The 15564-nt window shown below is 36.7% G+C and overlaps 1 protein-coding gene across 2 annotated transcripts in view; it reads right to left on the bottom strand.

Annotated features, from left to right (window-relative positions):
* Positions 1–15564, bottom strand: part of LOC142342926 (N-acetylglucosamine-1-phosphotransferase subunits alpha/beta-like) — an 81240-nt gene that overhangs the window by 20149 nt on the left and 45527 nt on the right. The window contains exons 13-16 of one of the 2 annotated variants that reach the window (XM_075394603.1): positions 13779–14155; positions 13231–13529; positions 1151–1168; positions 725–837 (exon numbers count right to left, since the gene is read on the bottom strand). In XM_075394603.1, the coding sequence (XP_075250718.1) occupies positions 725–837; positions 1151–1168; positions 13231–13529; positions 13779–14155 (807 nt within the window). The remainder of the gene's footprint in view (positions 1–724; positions 838–1150; positions 1169–13230; positions 13530–13778; positions 14156–15564) is intronic. The other variant, XM_075394604.1, reaches the window with a different exon arrangement.

The following is a 15564-nucleotide window of genomic DNA, read 5'->3' as shown; positions in this document are numbered from 1 at the left end:
AATTTTTATGCGGGAAATTATGCTTGTGGTTACACAACTGAACAAAGATCAGCCTAAGTGAATAAATCAAAAGTCATTACATGCGTTGTTGAGTAATTACATATTTATACACCAGGCGACTAGTGAGCTGAAAGGCTCTAAGAAAGCTTTATGCCCGCTGGGCTCTACCTGTTTATCCCGTTTTCGAAGGCGAAAAGTCAAATGGGTCAGACAAAAAATCGCACAAAACAGAAAGACCAACAGGACTAATATATTGCTACAATCTTCGTTTGAGACCAGTTAATGATAGAAAAGACGCGCCACCGGTCTTCCTTTTGGAGTGGCAAAAAGAGTGCACGAATATCATACAAATTTATTGAATTGGAAAAAAGAGCGACTAAATCTCCATAGACTTTGAGAGGCTGCAAGGTTATATTTGGTAAATCAAAAAAGATAAAGTTTGGAATATTCCTTGCTCAAATTTTGTGACTCTCGGCTCAAATGTCTCTAGCCTCGCATCGAAGAGCTTTGAATCTCCGTTATATAATGAATTATAATATGTCTATATATTTTTTCAACGATAGATTCAGTTTTTGAAGAGCTGATATCACTAATGTTGGTACACAAAAGTCATGAAACATGAGATAGATATCGAAAATCAGATTGGAATAAAAACAATTGTGCACATCGATTTTCAAAACTAACCATATGATTAACCACAATAAGGGTAAGATTTATATATTACCATGATTGGAGCTCATCGACATGCAGAAATCTATTCCTGTACTCTCGTGGAAGCTCAAATTGAGACTGAAGAGGATAGAGACCTTCATAGAAATCTTGGATAACTGCTCGCACCTAAAAGTTGAAACAATGCAGAACCATGAAAAAGAGAAAACTTAACTACAACAGATATTGTCACAACAAAAAGATCGGATCTTTTTTTGTTCCACAACCCCTACCCACATCTATTTTTAAAATGATACCCATTGACAAGTAATGTGTTCTAATATGGATTGTTACATAAAATAGCACATGCGGTAGGTTGCAAATACGCACGTGGTAAACTAATCTTGAGTGATTCGAGAAAAGTGAGAAGGCAAGAACCGAGAAAGATCCGTAATAGCTTTGGCATATGTATAGAGAGGAAGGGTAAATGAAGCATGCTTACTAATAGAGGATCCATCTTCTTAAACACAAATAAACCACAACTAAAATCAAAAATTACTTTGAAACGCAAGTAAATTACATCAGCAGCTGACAATACAACTAACCGACTGAAAACTTAAAAAGAAAATTTGATTGAATTTAATCGAGAAAAAAATTCCATTTTTAATCAACTCTCGTTACAATAACAACAGTTGCATAATTTTTCAATGAAATAAAATGTAAGCGCCAGATGAATACTACGAAAATCGGAAACAGTGGCGGAATTTCCGCGTCACTTTTCGCGCCGCTGTAATTATTTCTGAGTTATTTGACAACGCGGCTTTCGAAACGGATTTTGAGAGCAATAACAAATTCGTGGTAATCCTATATATTAAACGCGTGAGCTCTAAAATGGGAGAAAATTTTTGCATATTTAAGGGGCCTCTGGAAGCCCATGTTTAAGAGCCGCATTGAGCAGCATGGTTAAGCGAACATATCGAGAGAGGTCAGCGACCTAAAGGGCTCAATGCAGATGGGCGAGAACCGAACCTGGGACAGAAGGCTGTCAGTCAGGCGCAGTTAACACGAGGCTAAGAGGGCTTGAAAGAATGATCGCCCCGTGGGAGGATTTACTGTCCTTGGTACTACGTGTTTTTTAATTGCTCCCGTACTGCGTTCGAAGTTCTTATTGTAAACGTGTGTTTTTCTGCAAAGTTTCAGCTGTACAGATTCTGCGCTATTTTAGAACACTCTTAGCTTCCAACTAAGTTTTTCATGCTTTACCTTTTGATTTTTGCGTGATCTCTAATGCTCTCAATTTATAATATGTTTATTGATAAAAAAGCGATTGTGAGAAAGGGTGGCTTGTAGTATTTATAGCGCAGTTGGTAAGCTCGAGGACTGCTACTCTGACGGTCGAGGGTTCGAACGCGTGTCGGGTACCTTCCCTTTTGTAGACATGAAAATTTCTTCTAATCAACACCATGGCGCCTGGCGTTCGAGAGCAATTTCAGCGACGCGAGTTGGTTTATGTTCCCTTGTGTGTTTGGGGGACGAAAAATGGCAATTGTTCTCTTTGTGGCAATTCGTCTTTGGATTCGCTTAGTCCTTTCTTTGTTTTTTTTTATTTCAAATCTTTGAATGACGGTTTTTCGTAAAAACCACAGGGATTTTCCCGTTAGTATTGTTGCCCCCAAACAAATTTTAGAGCAATCATTTTTCTTACTCTTTCTTTCTTCCTTTCTTTCTCTCTGTCTCTCTTTCTTTGTTTTTCTCTCTCTCTCTCTCTCTCTCTCTCTGTTTCTCTCTCCCTCGCTCTGTGTGTGTGTGTGTTTCGTCCTCTCTCTTTCTTCTTTCCTCCGTTCCTCTCTCTCTCTCTCTCTATCTAGTCTTTCTTTCTTCCGTTTCTCTCTTTCTCTCTCTTTCCCTTTGTTTAGTTCTCTATTTTTCTATTCTCAAATTTAAGGATCAAAAAAACCAGTTGAGGAAAGTCACCCCAAGAAACGGGAGGCCAAAAGAGAATACACCAAGAGCTTCAAACAGACTGAATTGGAAAAATCAAACAGCTTTCTCTGTCGTACTAAGTTTTGAGCAGTTTTAGTCGTATTATCTAATCTTCCTCTATTATATTAAACATCAGTCTCAATTGAGCACAATCGTTAACATTGCTCCTATCGTAGCATGTTTTAGGGGACCTTAATCATGCAACCTAGCGAAAAAATGCGTTTTGAGACGCGCTTTGCCATCATATATTAAGCTCCCATTATGCACATTTTTCGCGCTCATTAAGAAGGCGGTATAGCAAAAACAATCGAGTCACAAACGCCATTGTCCAGAAATTTGCTGTAGAAAGAGCAAAGGACAAGTGTAATACGCATAGTTAGCATAATTGGTGAGACCATTGACTGTTAAGCAAGGGGTATGGGTTCGAACAGAAACCTTAACTTCGTTTAAACCTCTTATTCGTTTTGCGGGCCTGCTAGTCTATATATTAATTCAACGTCGACAGAGAGCCACTGAACACCATGTTTAAGCGCCTATCTTTGCATGTTTTAACAGCCATTAAACGTGGTGGTTAGCAAAAGTTTTCCCCTCTGCGAGAATTGAACCTAGACTTGCAGGTTATAAACCGATAGTAGATACCACTGAGCTGACGGGGAGCTCAAATAAAGGTTGATGTAGTTGATATATGCGTAATACGTACGCATCAAGCTGTTTGATTATGACGTAACACAAGTATTCATAATACGTTAGATTTCTGTTCGTTCCACGCTATTTGTTCAAGCTATTTTAATGTTGGTTGCCGTATTGGCCGAAAGGGTGTTTAGCCGACTTATTTCTGAAGCTGTGATCAGCAAGCAATATTTCTTGAGCGGACAAATATACAGCAGCTTGTATCAATTCGCGTAATAAAGATCTATCAGTGTAAACTGAACTCCCGATGAATTAATTATGATGAAACTGTTGGCTAAGTCCCTGTAGGCCAATTTGCTTTAGCTGCAGCCGTTTGTCTGATTCATTATGTTCATTTACCGCTTATCTTTCATCCCTTCTGTTTGTAGCTGTTTGTTTAACACTTTGGTGCGTTCTATACGTTTTTCACACCTACACTGTTTCAGCGAGTAGCGGCGGTAATCGAGGGAGGCAGGGAGAGAGGGAGGGGGAGGGAGAGAGGGAGGGTTAAGGAAAAAGGGTCATGGGTTTGTTTGGTGTGTACTGAGTTGCCTGTATCCTATTGGACCCCACTAAATATTTAATCCTCATCTGTTAATGTTTTGCTTTAGCTGAAATGACCCCTTCAATTGTCCCTCACCTAGATTACTTTTCCCCTTTATAGATGCTCTGCCTAAATCGTATTTATTGTGCAGAGTTTTTAAAAAGAGTTAAAGGATTGAACCAGCGAATTGAACATTAGGCATATATTGGAGGGTGGCCTATTTATGTCTGTATGCTTGCCTTTTCCTGAATTTGACCTTGTCCTTTTTTGTTTTGTTCGTTTTTAATTGGTGCTCTTGGGGGCATAGCAGGTCACTTCATAACTCTTGCTCAACTGGAACTGCTCGATTTGCTTTTGAGTCTGTCTCCGACCTTACTCCTAAAATTTAGTTGCTACTGTAATTTTGTTTACTTTTGTGTAATTTTGTTGAAAGTGCTGTTCGATGTATACTGTTTCTACTGCTGTGGCTTCGGCCAATCTTCAAAACAACTTCAAAAGAGTCTTAATTTAAATAGTCGTTCATTTTGAAGATCCCGAGCAAAAGGCTGAATGATCACGCGCTTTCCTTTCCGTGCCGCGCGCCGCTTTGTTGCTACAGTACGAGGTATGATGGGGATTGAAGGATGATGGAGATGATGTGAACTGAAGGAAGGTGGGGATGACAAGGACTGAAGGAGGTGGGTGGGGGGGGGGGGGGGGTCGGGGAACGCATAAGCAGATTAGCACAATTTGGTTGACGGAAAGCCTTTTTTCATTTCGAACTGATTCTTTGTTCATTGCAACGGCGCATTGCAGTTGGCGTGTCCATTATTATGTTGCTCAACCTGATTTCAGATGAGAATGTTGAGCACAGCCTCAGCAGCCGCAACTATGCAGAACAGCTTTAAGAAGTTATTCGAAAACGCAGAGGAAGTCGATGTTGCTGTGAATCATTTCGTTTGTGCAGCAGGAAGTGATTTGAACAAAGTAGAAGTTGAGGAGCTTAGACAGAGGGTTGGTGAATCCTTGAACGATATCAACAAGTTGATTTTGAAATTTAACGCATTCGCCTTGTTCTTTATCGGACTTAATGTAGAGCCGCTCAATCCGAATCTATATAACCTGATAACGGGTTCACGGTTGAAGCGAAAGAAGGGCAGCGTTAACCAAAAGGATGTCGCGCAACCGGCGGAAAGGCGCTCCTGAGGGAAAATTTCAGGAAAAGCCAATGAAAGTAACCAAAGCGCAGGAAGTGTTCAGGACCCGGTGAAAAAGGAGAGTTGCATTAGCGAGGATAAAGCTATGGAAAGTTTGTGAATTGAAAGCTCATTCTGGAAGGTCCTTTTGGAAGATCTTAAAGTTTCATTACTTTTCCTGATTAGGTTAAAAAGAAAAAAAGTCAGGAGATGCCGCCTAAAAAACAGCCCAAAAGTAAATTGGACGTAAAGTACAGCGCCGAAGAAATGAAGGAGATTGAGACAAATATGTCGTCATCGGATTGAGGACTTCTCGTTAACTGGAGCTCTGACTGCGTGCATTCAACCAGGCGGCCAAAATAGTCCGACGACAAAATCTGGTGTTGAGACTTCGGTGAAAAGTGCGTCAGTTGAAGGTGGTGATAAAATCAATGCCAACAACGAGAACGAGATTCCACTTTCAACTTTGGAAGATGGCGAGATCTTGGATTGATTTTTCCGGCTAATTGAAGATACTCTCAAAACTATAATCCCAGAAGGAGTTCTGCTAACTCAAACATTTTTGTTAAGCTTGCGAGATTATAACTAAGGACGTTTCGCTCGAGACTGTAAAAAATTTTTTGTTCATATGCTGATGAATCAAGTTTCAGATAGTGAAAAACTTATTGATCTTTTATCGTAATTGATGTAGAAACCGCCGTAATGGGAACACTTTTCGAAAGCACGCTTTGATTCTCAGGAGACTTATCTTTCAAGCAAGTTTATTCGATCTTCAACGACCTAATATCTGAAAAGAACCTCACTGGAATGTACCTAATTTTGATTGACCTTTCAAAAAAATTGGTGGTCCTTCCCAATATTCAACATATCTCTCTCATTGAAGTTGAAAAGTGTTTTCTGGCTACTCTCACGTATACTTTGACTTGGTTACTAAATAAAAATTTCGCAGAAAGTTGTGTTAGAGCAAGTACCCTACCTCCGAAAATAAATGCAAGGTTCCTCTGCTTTGGAAATCTTTTGCAATTCGAGAGAAATACAAAGCTTTGTTAGGGCAAATGCCGTCCCTGAAAGTGCTTGACTCCTCAGGTCTTTACATTTTTTTAAAAGAGATCAGCCTGAACTCAAGTGCTCTCAGGCAGAGTCATCTGAGGACTTATTTAAAACAGCTATTTGAATTCCAATTTGTTTATTAGGGATCTTGACAGAAGTGAAAGCCGCTCAAGAGAGTTCAAACCTCGAAATTAAAAAAAAAAATCTAGCGCACTCTTTATTGCCTTCGTCTGAAAAAAGCGTGACAGTAATAATAATAATAATAATAATAATAATAATAATAATAATAATAATAATAATAATAATAATAATAATAATAATAATAATAATAATAATAATAATAATAATAATAATAATAATAATAATAATAATAATAATAATAATAATAATAATAATAATAATAATAATAATAATAATAATAATAATAATAATAATAATAATAATAATAATAATAATAATAATAATAATAATAATAATAATAATAATAATAATAATAATAATACTAATAATAATAGTAATAATAATAATTATTGGGGCGCTTCATACAAATCCGAAAAAAATATGGAGGTCGGTTCATACACAAGAAAATATGGAGGGCTGATCATACATCAATTTTCAAGTGCGCAATTTTTTATGTAGGAAACCACGAGATATCGAAACAGTGGTTTAAATTAAGCCTGCATGCTGAAATTTGTTGTTCTCAAAAGAGAAAAAAATTTCCTCATATTGATTTTTTGTTCGAGTAACCAGAAAAAAATATTGAGGTCGCATTATACACTAAAATTAATTCACATGAGATTGCTTTACGAAAATTACCGCCAATTTAACAATCTGGTACATTTTGGAGCAACTTCAAAAAAAAGTATTAATATTTAGGGCGCATCATACAATTTAATTATTAAGAAAAAGATATCAAGGTCGATACATACAAATTTTTAGGGAGGCAGTTTTGAGCTCAAAAAGCTCACCTAGACTGTTAAAAAATTAAAATAACATGATACGTTTCTCGAAAAAAGACGTTAGCTTTAAAAAAATTAATAATTTTTTATAATCAGGGTCTAACATACAGCTCAATTATTAAAAAATAAATATTGAGGGCGTTCCATACAGTCAAAAAAATGATTGAGTCATTCTTTGCTGGGACGCTTTTTCTTACGCCTTTTCAGCTTTACACTTGTGATTATCACACTCCCTTGACGTGTTCATTGCACTTGTGGATGCTAGGCTAATGACTTTTTCCACCAGAGGAGGTAAACCTTCGATTGAATTTGGATACAAAATCAGCTTCTTTTTGTCATCGCAAACGGTAGTTTTATTTCGTGTGCAGCCGTTCATTGTCGAATCTCAGGACACACTGACTGCCTTCATAATTTTTTGACTTGGAGTACGTAGACCTATTTTAGCTAGTTTTCTAATGTGGCTCTCTAGGTAGGCATGTTTCTGGTACAGCTGTTGGCAAACTTCTTATGATCTTAGTCAATTAACGCAATCTTTCGTTTCTCTAGGATATACGCACAGTTGTGATCTCTTGAGTATCCGCATGTCTCCTTGTTTAATGTTCGCTTCCCTTGACTCTTGTGTCTGATAAATAATCACTTTCATTACCTGTATCATCAACTACCACTAAATATATAACTGTATTTCCACATTGCCTGGGAATGATTCTCTTCACAATCAACCGAACGTTCGATAAAACACAACTAATTCCTCGCAAACGGAAGCTTCTATTGCAAACAACTCCTAATTTTTCTCATATACAAACTCGATAAACAATTTGCTATGGCCTAAGTGGAGATATTGCTCCATCATTTTTAGTAATTTTGTCGCAATTCCTCAAACTATAATCATTGACCTCATTTTCTCTACTTTGCTCTACAGTACATGCTGGTTAATCAACGCTGAGCGAGTTGCATACTTGATCTATTACTTTCAACTCCTCTTGAGACATCGAACAAAATATTTTAGCTAGATCTGACAAACTCATCGACTCCTACCTGAAATATGCACTTCGTACTTTGAATCAAAGACAATATATCAGCAAACAAAATATTACTGATCAATATACCCAACCTTCAGGGTTCAAAAAACGAATTACCCCTATTTTTCCACACATACAAACTTGAACAATTTGACATGGTCTGAGTGGAGATACAGTTCTATCATAATCAGTTACTGTGTCGCAATTCCTCAAATTATAATCTTTGTTGACCTCATTTTCTGCACTTTGCTCTATGGTACATGTTGGTTAAACAACGCAGAGCGGGTTGCATAGTTGATTTTTTACTTTCAACTCCTCTTGAGACATCGAACAAAATATTTTGTCTAGATCTGTGACAAACTCATCGACTCTTACCTGAAATCTGCACTTCATACTTTGCATCAAAGACAATATATCAGCAACCAGTATGTTAGTGATCAATAAAACCAACCTTCAGTGTTGAAAAAGTACTCATTTCAAGGATCAAAAACCAAAATTATGTCAATTTTCGGTGACGAAAAAGCAAAATTTCGTCTTTCTTGATAATTAGGTACAAAATTTTCAAAAATTGGAAAAAGGAATCATCTCTCACTACATGAGACGGGCAGAAAAACAACTACAGCCTACTGAAAAACAATATGCGGAGAAAATTTTTAGTCAAAAAAATTGTTTTTTCAAAAAATTTTTCTTTCCTAAGATTTTTGTATGAACCACCCCACCATATTTTTTTTAATAATTAAATAATTGATAATAATTGTCAACCAATCCGGCTAACTTTTTTTTTCTGTCAATGAAATTGGACCTATTTTCCAAATTTGTGTTCAAATATTCATTTAAAAAAATAGTTGGCTCACGGTTTGCCCAGGTCGTATCATACCATGATACTCCGGATACCCTCAGGGCGCATCATACACTTTATCATTGTATGAAGCGACCTCAATAATAATAATAATAATAATAATAATAATAATAATAATAATAATAATAATAATAATAATAATAATAATAATAATAATAATAATAATAATAATAATAATAATAATAATAATAATAATAATAATAATAATCTTGAACACAACCAAACATGGTTACAACCAGCTTGGTAGTCCCCAGATTAGGGGATAAATCAAGTTTCCATCCTGAAGCGTAACTTTTATATTTGAATCTTTTCAATGCCTCGAATAGTTAGCAAAACTGTTAAGTTGAGACAAAGAATTATTGAATCGGGCTACTCTATTAAAGTAATTATCTTCAGAACGTTTCCGAAATATTTTTCTCGCTTCAATAAAAAAACTTTTCAGTTGATCATGTCTTTGGACAACCAAAAGTTATTGACCAATGGTCTGACGCAATCTTAGAAGTTAAGCCCACTAAAATCTTGTTAAGCAGAATTAGGTCGTTAAGAACTAGAAAATAACTGATTGGCAAAAGGCGATTTCGAATTAGGCTCTCAACGTATTCTTTGTCACCCAGAACAGAACGGCAAGTTATCCATTTTAAACATGATCTCTGCAGTCTTTCCGAGCGTTGAAGATACTGTGGTCCTGGGTTCCAGACATTTGACGCATAAAAGACCGCAGAGAATATATTTGTTTTCACCAACGTGCATTTGACAGTTTCTTTTGTGGTGCGGGGTATAACTCTTCTTAAATGATTCAATTTTGAAAACCTTTCTTTACCGACATTTCGAGGTGACAATTCCAAGTCATGCTGGCCGTAAAAATTAATCCGAGATCTTTAATTTGTTTTTCGTTTTTGATGGCAATTCCTTTTGCAAATAACTCTGTAGACGAATTATCTGTATTTTTATATGAGAACTCGAGAACCATTTGATAGCTCCATTTATATCAAACTGAAGTTCTTCACGTTCTGAAATCCGTCCTATTATTTTCGTATCATCGGCATAAAGGAATGTTTTATTATTAAGTTGATCAGGTAGGTCATTTATGTACATGGAGAACAAAAACACAGCAAATATTGATCCCTGGAGACCCCCGCTTGAGATTTTTGAGAAAGTCGAGTAACTGTGTGCAATTTTTACTCTCTGCTGCCGATCAACCAGATATGAAGCAAAAAATTTCAAAAACTTTTCATCAAACCCAAAACGAGCAAGCTTTTGAAGCACAATATAAAAATTAATCTTATCAAAAGCTTCAGCAATGTCCAAGTAAACTGTTATCGGGGATGAATTTTTGTCTAAAGTTATCACATTATAGTAACAATTGAGTTACTATTGAATGTTTTTGCCGAAAACCATGTTGAGCAGTGCAAAGCTTGCTTTCGAATGTCTTCTTAATTTGTTTGTAAACTATTCTTTCAAAAACTATAGAAATTGCACAGAGCATTGCGATTGGTCTGTAGTTTTTAATTTCCGTTTTGCTACCATTTTTGTGATGAGGACGCACGTGTATGTTTCTCCAGACTTTGGGAAATTGGCAAGCGTTAATAATGCAGCTAAATATATGCAATCTATTTATAACGTACGGCGCTGAGGCATTAGGGAGTGATGGTGTTATTTGATCATAAGAGTTGGCACCAGATTTAATTTGTGATATTTCGTCTAGCACATCTTTTGCGTTGAATGTGATATCGTCTAGAAAAATCTCTGGTTGAGCTGTTTCAGGCACAACAATGTGAGAATTATCTTCGATAAATACTGAAGAAAAATGCTCTTTGAAACTTTCCGCAATTTGCTGAGAACCCATTATATCTTGGCCTCTATTTTTCATTTTCTCGGGGAAAGTTTGTTCTTGGTTTAGTCTTCGCAAAAAATTGTATGCATCGTTGTTTGTTGAAACACAGAAACCCTCGATAAAATTTTGTTTGTCCTTAAGCAAGGATAAATTTAACTCCACCTCTAAATTTCTAATTTCCTCTGATCTTTTGTTTGTTTTCCTTAGCGTCTTCAGCTTGGTTTCTATGTGTACACTATGGGAAGACATATAAGATGGTGCGTCAAGCCGGCGTTTTGTTATACGAGGTATTGACTTTTCACAAGCAATGTAGAAACTCTGATAAAAGCAATGTAGCAAGTCATCGGGACATCTGTTTGACATAGTGGGGATTTCAAAATGAGAGATGAATAAGTGCCAATCTGCCTTGTTGATGTTGAGTTTTTTGGAAGAGAGGCTTTTGTTCCTTTCTTGTGAGTCTGACAGAAATTTCTGCCTTGAACAATTTGTGAACTGAGAAGGAATTAGCCTCAACCACTAGATTACATTTCTCCAGATTGTTGCATAAACAGATGTCGGGACAACAGCTGGAGTTGAGGATTGATCAAAGATTCAGAGCATCTATTTCTTTTATGAAAGCTTTTTCATATTCATTACTACTAGAAAGTCTGTTTCAATTTCTGCTGCTTGATTGAAACAAAGATTTGTTTTGTGAGCAATAAGAGTACCACCGTGAGTTCCAACTTTACTATCTTTTCTGGACTGCACGCAATATTGCCGATTTAGGAAAATTTCTGAGTTTCTTACTTCATCCGTAAGCCATGTTTCAGTTCAGCAAAGTATGTCAATATTATGTTCCCTTAGTAAAATGTCGAGATTCATTCTGTGATCAATTGTTAAAATTGACCGGCAGTTCAATAAACCTATCTTCAGTACTTGTTTTTCCTCTAGTCATGAACGTGAAGTTGTTTGATGACCCATCTTCTGACATGTTTCTTCTACTGAGAGAGTTATGTCTACGAGCTGGTTTTCGACGAACAACGCTCCTGATCTAATTTCGAATTCTGATCTGTTATTGTTCAGTTTTTGAGCAAGTTTGAAACGATATTCAAGTAGCTTCTTTTCTTTCTCCCAATCATCTTTGGAAAAGAAAGCTTTCACAAAAATGTTTTGAGCCTTCAATTTTTGATTCGACATCAGGAGCAGTCGATAGTTCCAAGGATTAGTCAACTTAACTACAATTGGACGTGTTCTTTGTGCTACTTCATCAAACTTCCCCAGCCGGAAAACATCTTCAACCATAATTTTGTCAATTCCACAAGACTGTGCAATCTCTTCAACTTTATTCTTGTCGTAGCTGATCAGCTCTACAAAAGAAGTTGTTCCCGTACCATCTTTGGGTTTCTCAGCAACTCCAAAAATCAATTTGTTTAGGTTTTCAATTTTTTGAATTTGATTTTTGTCACTTGGTGTTTTTGGAGAGCTGTTAACCGTTTCGGAAATTTTTGAATTCATATTTGTGTGAACAGTTCTTATGCAATCGCGAATTTCAGTTTTGAATGATTCTATTTCAGATTTCTTTGAATGATTCTATTTCAGATTTCAATTGCTTTTCATATCCTCAATTTTTTGAGATGGTTCGTCTTTAATGTTTGACTGATCTTGGGGAATCACGACTTGATTTCGACAAGGTACACATGCCCAAAAACATCCATTAATGTTCCCCAGTGTCCTAAAATTTTCCTCTGACAGGTCTGTGAAGTTAACATGGAACTATTTGAGACACTTGAAGCATTGTATGCTAAATGCAGTACAATTGTTACTACATATACCGCATGGAAAATCTTCAGAAGACGCTTGTTTTATTTTAGAGCCTTTTTTGTAAGGCAGGTTTTTTAAACTGCCCAGTGGCACCTCACGGAACCTGGGGACAGCTTAAAACTACTTCTTTAGGGATGCCTCAATGCTACAAAACCTTTTGGGGGAACTGTTCTTCTTTTCAAAATCAATAAAACAACCAAATAAATGGAACGATCTAACCGGATATATTGAGTTCTTTTTCTAACTTCAGAGTGTTTTCCACCCCAAAATGACATTCAGGACGCAAACGCAAAAAAATAAAGCTTTCTCGTTCTGAAATTTATGATAATTCTTTGATATATCAGATCTTTTCTCAACGCTTTTCTTTAGTAAGGCAAAGCTAGCGCACGTGCAATTTGGTCAGTGGTCAATTTGGTACAGATTTGTTACTTATTGTTCAACTTTTCACTAAAATTTGACGGCTTCATTTCTCTTTGAGACAGTACAACTAAGAACTCTGATTGATCAAGTGGTAATATTCATTATTGTATACAGTATTGATACAAATCTGATGTGCTGAAATGGAACGATGAAACTTTTGGTGAAAGTGGCATTTAAATCGAGAACACACCTGTGCAAACAAAGCAATTTAATTACTGACTTTTTCTAGAGGCAGAAATTAGCACTGATTTGTAACATGAAGTTACATACCATAGGTGCATCTTGTTGCTGGTGATCGAAGTTATCATTGAGACAGATGAACTTCTTTCTGCTATGTCTCACTTCGTCCAACATAGTAATGAGAGCACTTAGATTATTGGGCAGCATTTTGAACATGACGTGATTATCAACTTCAGTCATCACTTCGTGCTTGTACTTCGTATCGGCATTGAAGTGACTAGTAATCTTATCCAACATTGTTCTACAATTGAAGAGTAACAATGCTGTGACCTGTGGCATGTTCTGAGAGTAGTACGTTTCAGGGTTCCGAGGTGGCTCCTCCACAACACCTGTATCAAAATTCCCTCCATGAGATTAAACTGATTTGTAGCACAATAAAAAAGTTTGCATCAAAATTCTATGATTCAAATTCCAGAGTAAAAGCAGTCACTTGATGGAGTAGCAGAAATCAAACTACTAATCGTATCCATAAAATTAAATAAATTTATTTAACAGTAAACACCCGATATCTAACCTGAACAGATAACCTCCTTAACTTTCTAAAAATATAATTATTCTAAAATGAGAGCAATAAGAACCTGTTTGCGCACGCGCATTGGCACAAGATCTTAGGGTGCTTTCAAATTCGTTCATCGTTTCCAGAGAAATCGGGGTCGGATAAATGTAAGTAGCCAAAACTCGCAGTTCACGATCAGAAAGAACTCCCGAGTTGTCAGAGTCGAAAAATTCAAACACATCCAAATAGTCGCTGCTCTTTTTGACACTGATCAGATACTGGAAGTAGGAGAACGCGTACTGCATGTCATTTCCCATTCGAACTTTGTTCTTCGAAGTGCGTTCGAACTGTTCTGAGAATCTGGTCTGCAATTCCAGCATGATGTCTTTGTTTATGAAATGAGGCATGTGAGCGATTACCATTCGTTGAGTAGAACCACCAAACTCTTGATCATACAACCTAAGCAAACGACATACAGACCGTTTCAAATTCACAAGGCGGCGGGCTTTTGCCCAGTATAAAAGGGCGGAACTAGCCACTAGAATACGACTGCTCTTAAATATAAAAAATAACCGACTAGCGTCGGAAGAATTGCTCTCAAATGACTTGTGGGCGCTTTAATCCATTTCAGCCTGCTTCAGTCACAAAAGTCTAATTGTGATAAAGTTATAAAAAGCATCCGTGCCATTTAATAAGGTCTTTTCAGGTCATTTGCACTGATCAATCATTATCGTGCGCATAATCTACTCTGGGTACCTCAAGTTTTTGAGATCTCAGAAAGACCCACCATATGTTAAATGTTTATTCACATAGTATACAATATTGGTGCCAGTTGTATAAAGAAAGAGCTAAGTACAACACCACACTGGATCAAGAGAGAGAACAATTTTTTGGGTCAATACTATGGTTGTTCTTCCTTGAGCCTGAACCACAACTCAATCAATAAACAGTTAAATTTGGACAAATTATTAATGCAAAAGCCTCCGAAGAAACGAACCGATATATTTATCTGGCACGATATTCTAAATAATTCTATCAATTCGAACAAATACAACCAAAATAACCCGTTATCTATTGATGAACTGAAAGAAAAACTGCACCGCCATAAAGGTCAGATTCAAGCAATCGTGTGTAACCAGCGAAAATAAACGCCGGATCTCTTTGGTGTGTTATGTGAGCTAAAAAAGCCCTCACAATTGTGTTACACGATATCTTATCTCGTATAAAAACAAAAAGTCGCCATATATCAATCAGATACAGCAAATACATCCAGTTACGGAAATTAAATTGAATCTTATCAAGATTGTACTGAGTCATCAAGGCAGCCTCCAAGAAACGATCAGCAAATCGTAAACGCTCAGGGAAAAAGCTTTCATACCAGACAAAAACACGAGAAGTATCAAATTTGTATGAAACTGAAAGCGCAGAAAGAAAAAGTTGTGAGCTCAATCGGACATCCAATATGAGTTCACTCACGACATTTCCACCCTTTTCTCCTGGTATGACTTGTATTGATTAAATAAATTGAACTTCTCTCACTTCTTCAACTAAGGGTACCCTGGCAGCATCCGAGATTCGTTGCATATTGGTGCCGCCGCGGGTGCTTTAAGTTGAAGGCTAGAAATTTCGTCAACCAAGTCGTAAAACCCAAATATTAGGCAAATTGTCAGTTGGTTGGAATGCATACGGGTTATACGACTTTCTAGCCTTAAATTTAAAGCACAAGCGGCTGCGCCACGATAAAACAAATCTCAAATGCTGCAGGGTACCCTTAGTTGAAGAAGTGAGTTGAAGTGAGAGAAGTCCAATTTATTAAATCAATACAAGTAAGTGAACACATATTGGATGTCAGATTGAGGCCACATCTT

This window comes from Convolutriloba macropyga, chromosome 7 (genome assembly GCF_964194025.1).
Source record: "Convolutriloba macropyga chromosome 7, txConMacr16.3, whole genome shotgun sequence".
NCBI lineage: Eukaryota > Metazoa > Xenacoelomorpha > Acoela > Convolutidae > Convolutriloba > Convolutriloba macropyga.
The sequence above is the reverse complement of the archived record's forward strand: the minus strand, read 5'-3'. Positions and strand labels throughout refer to the sequence as shown.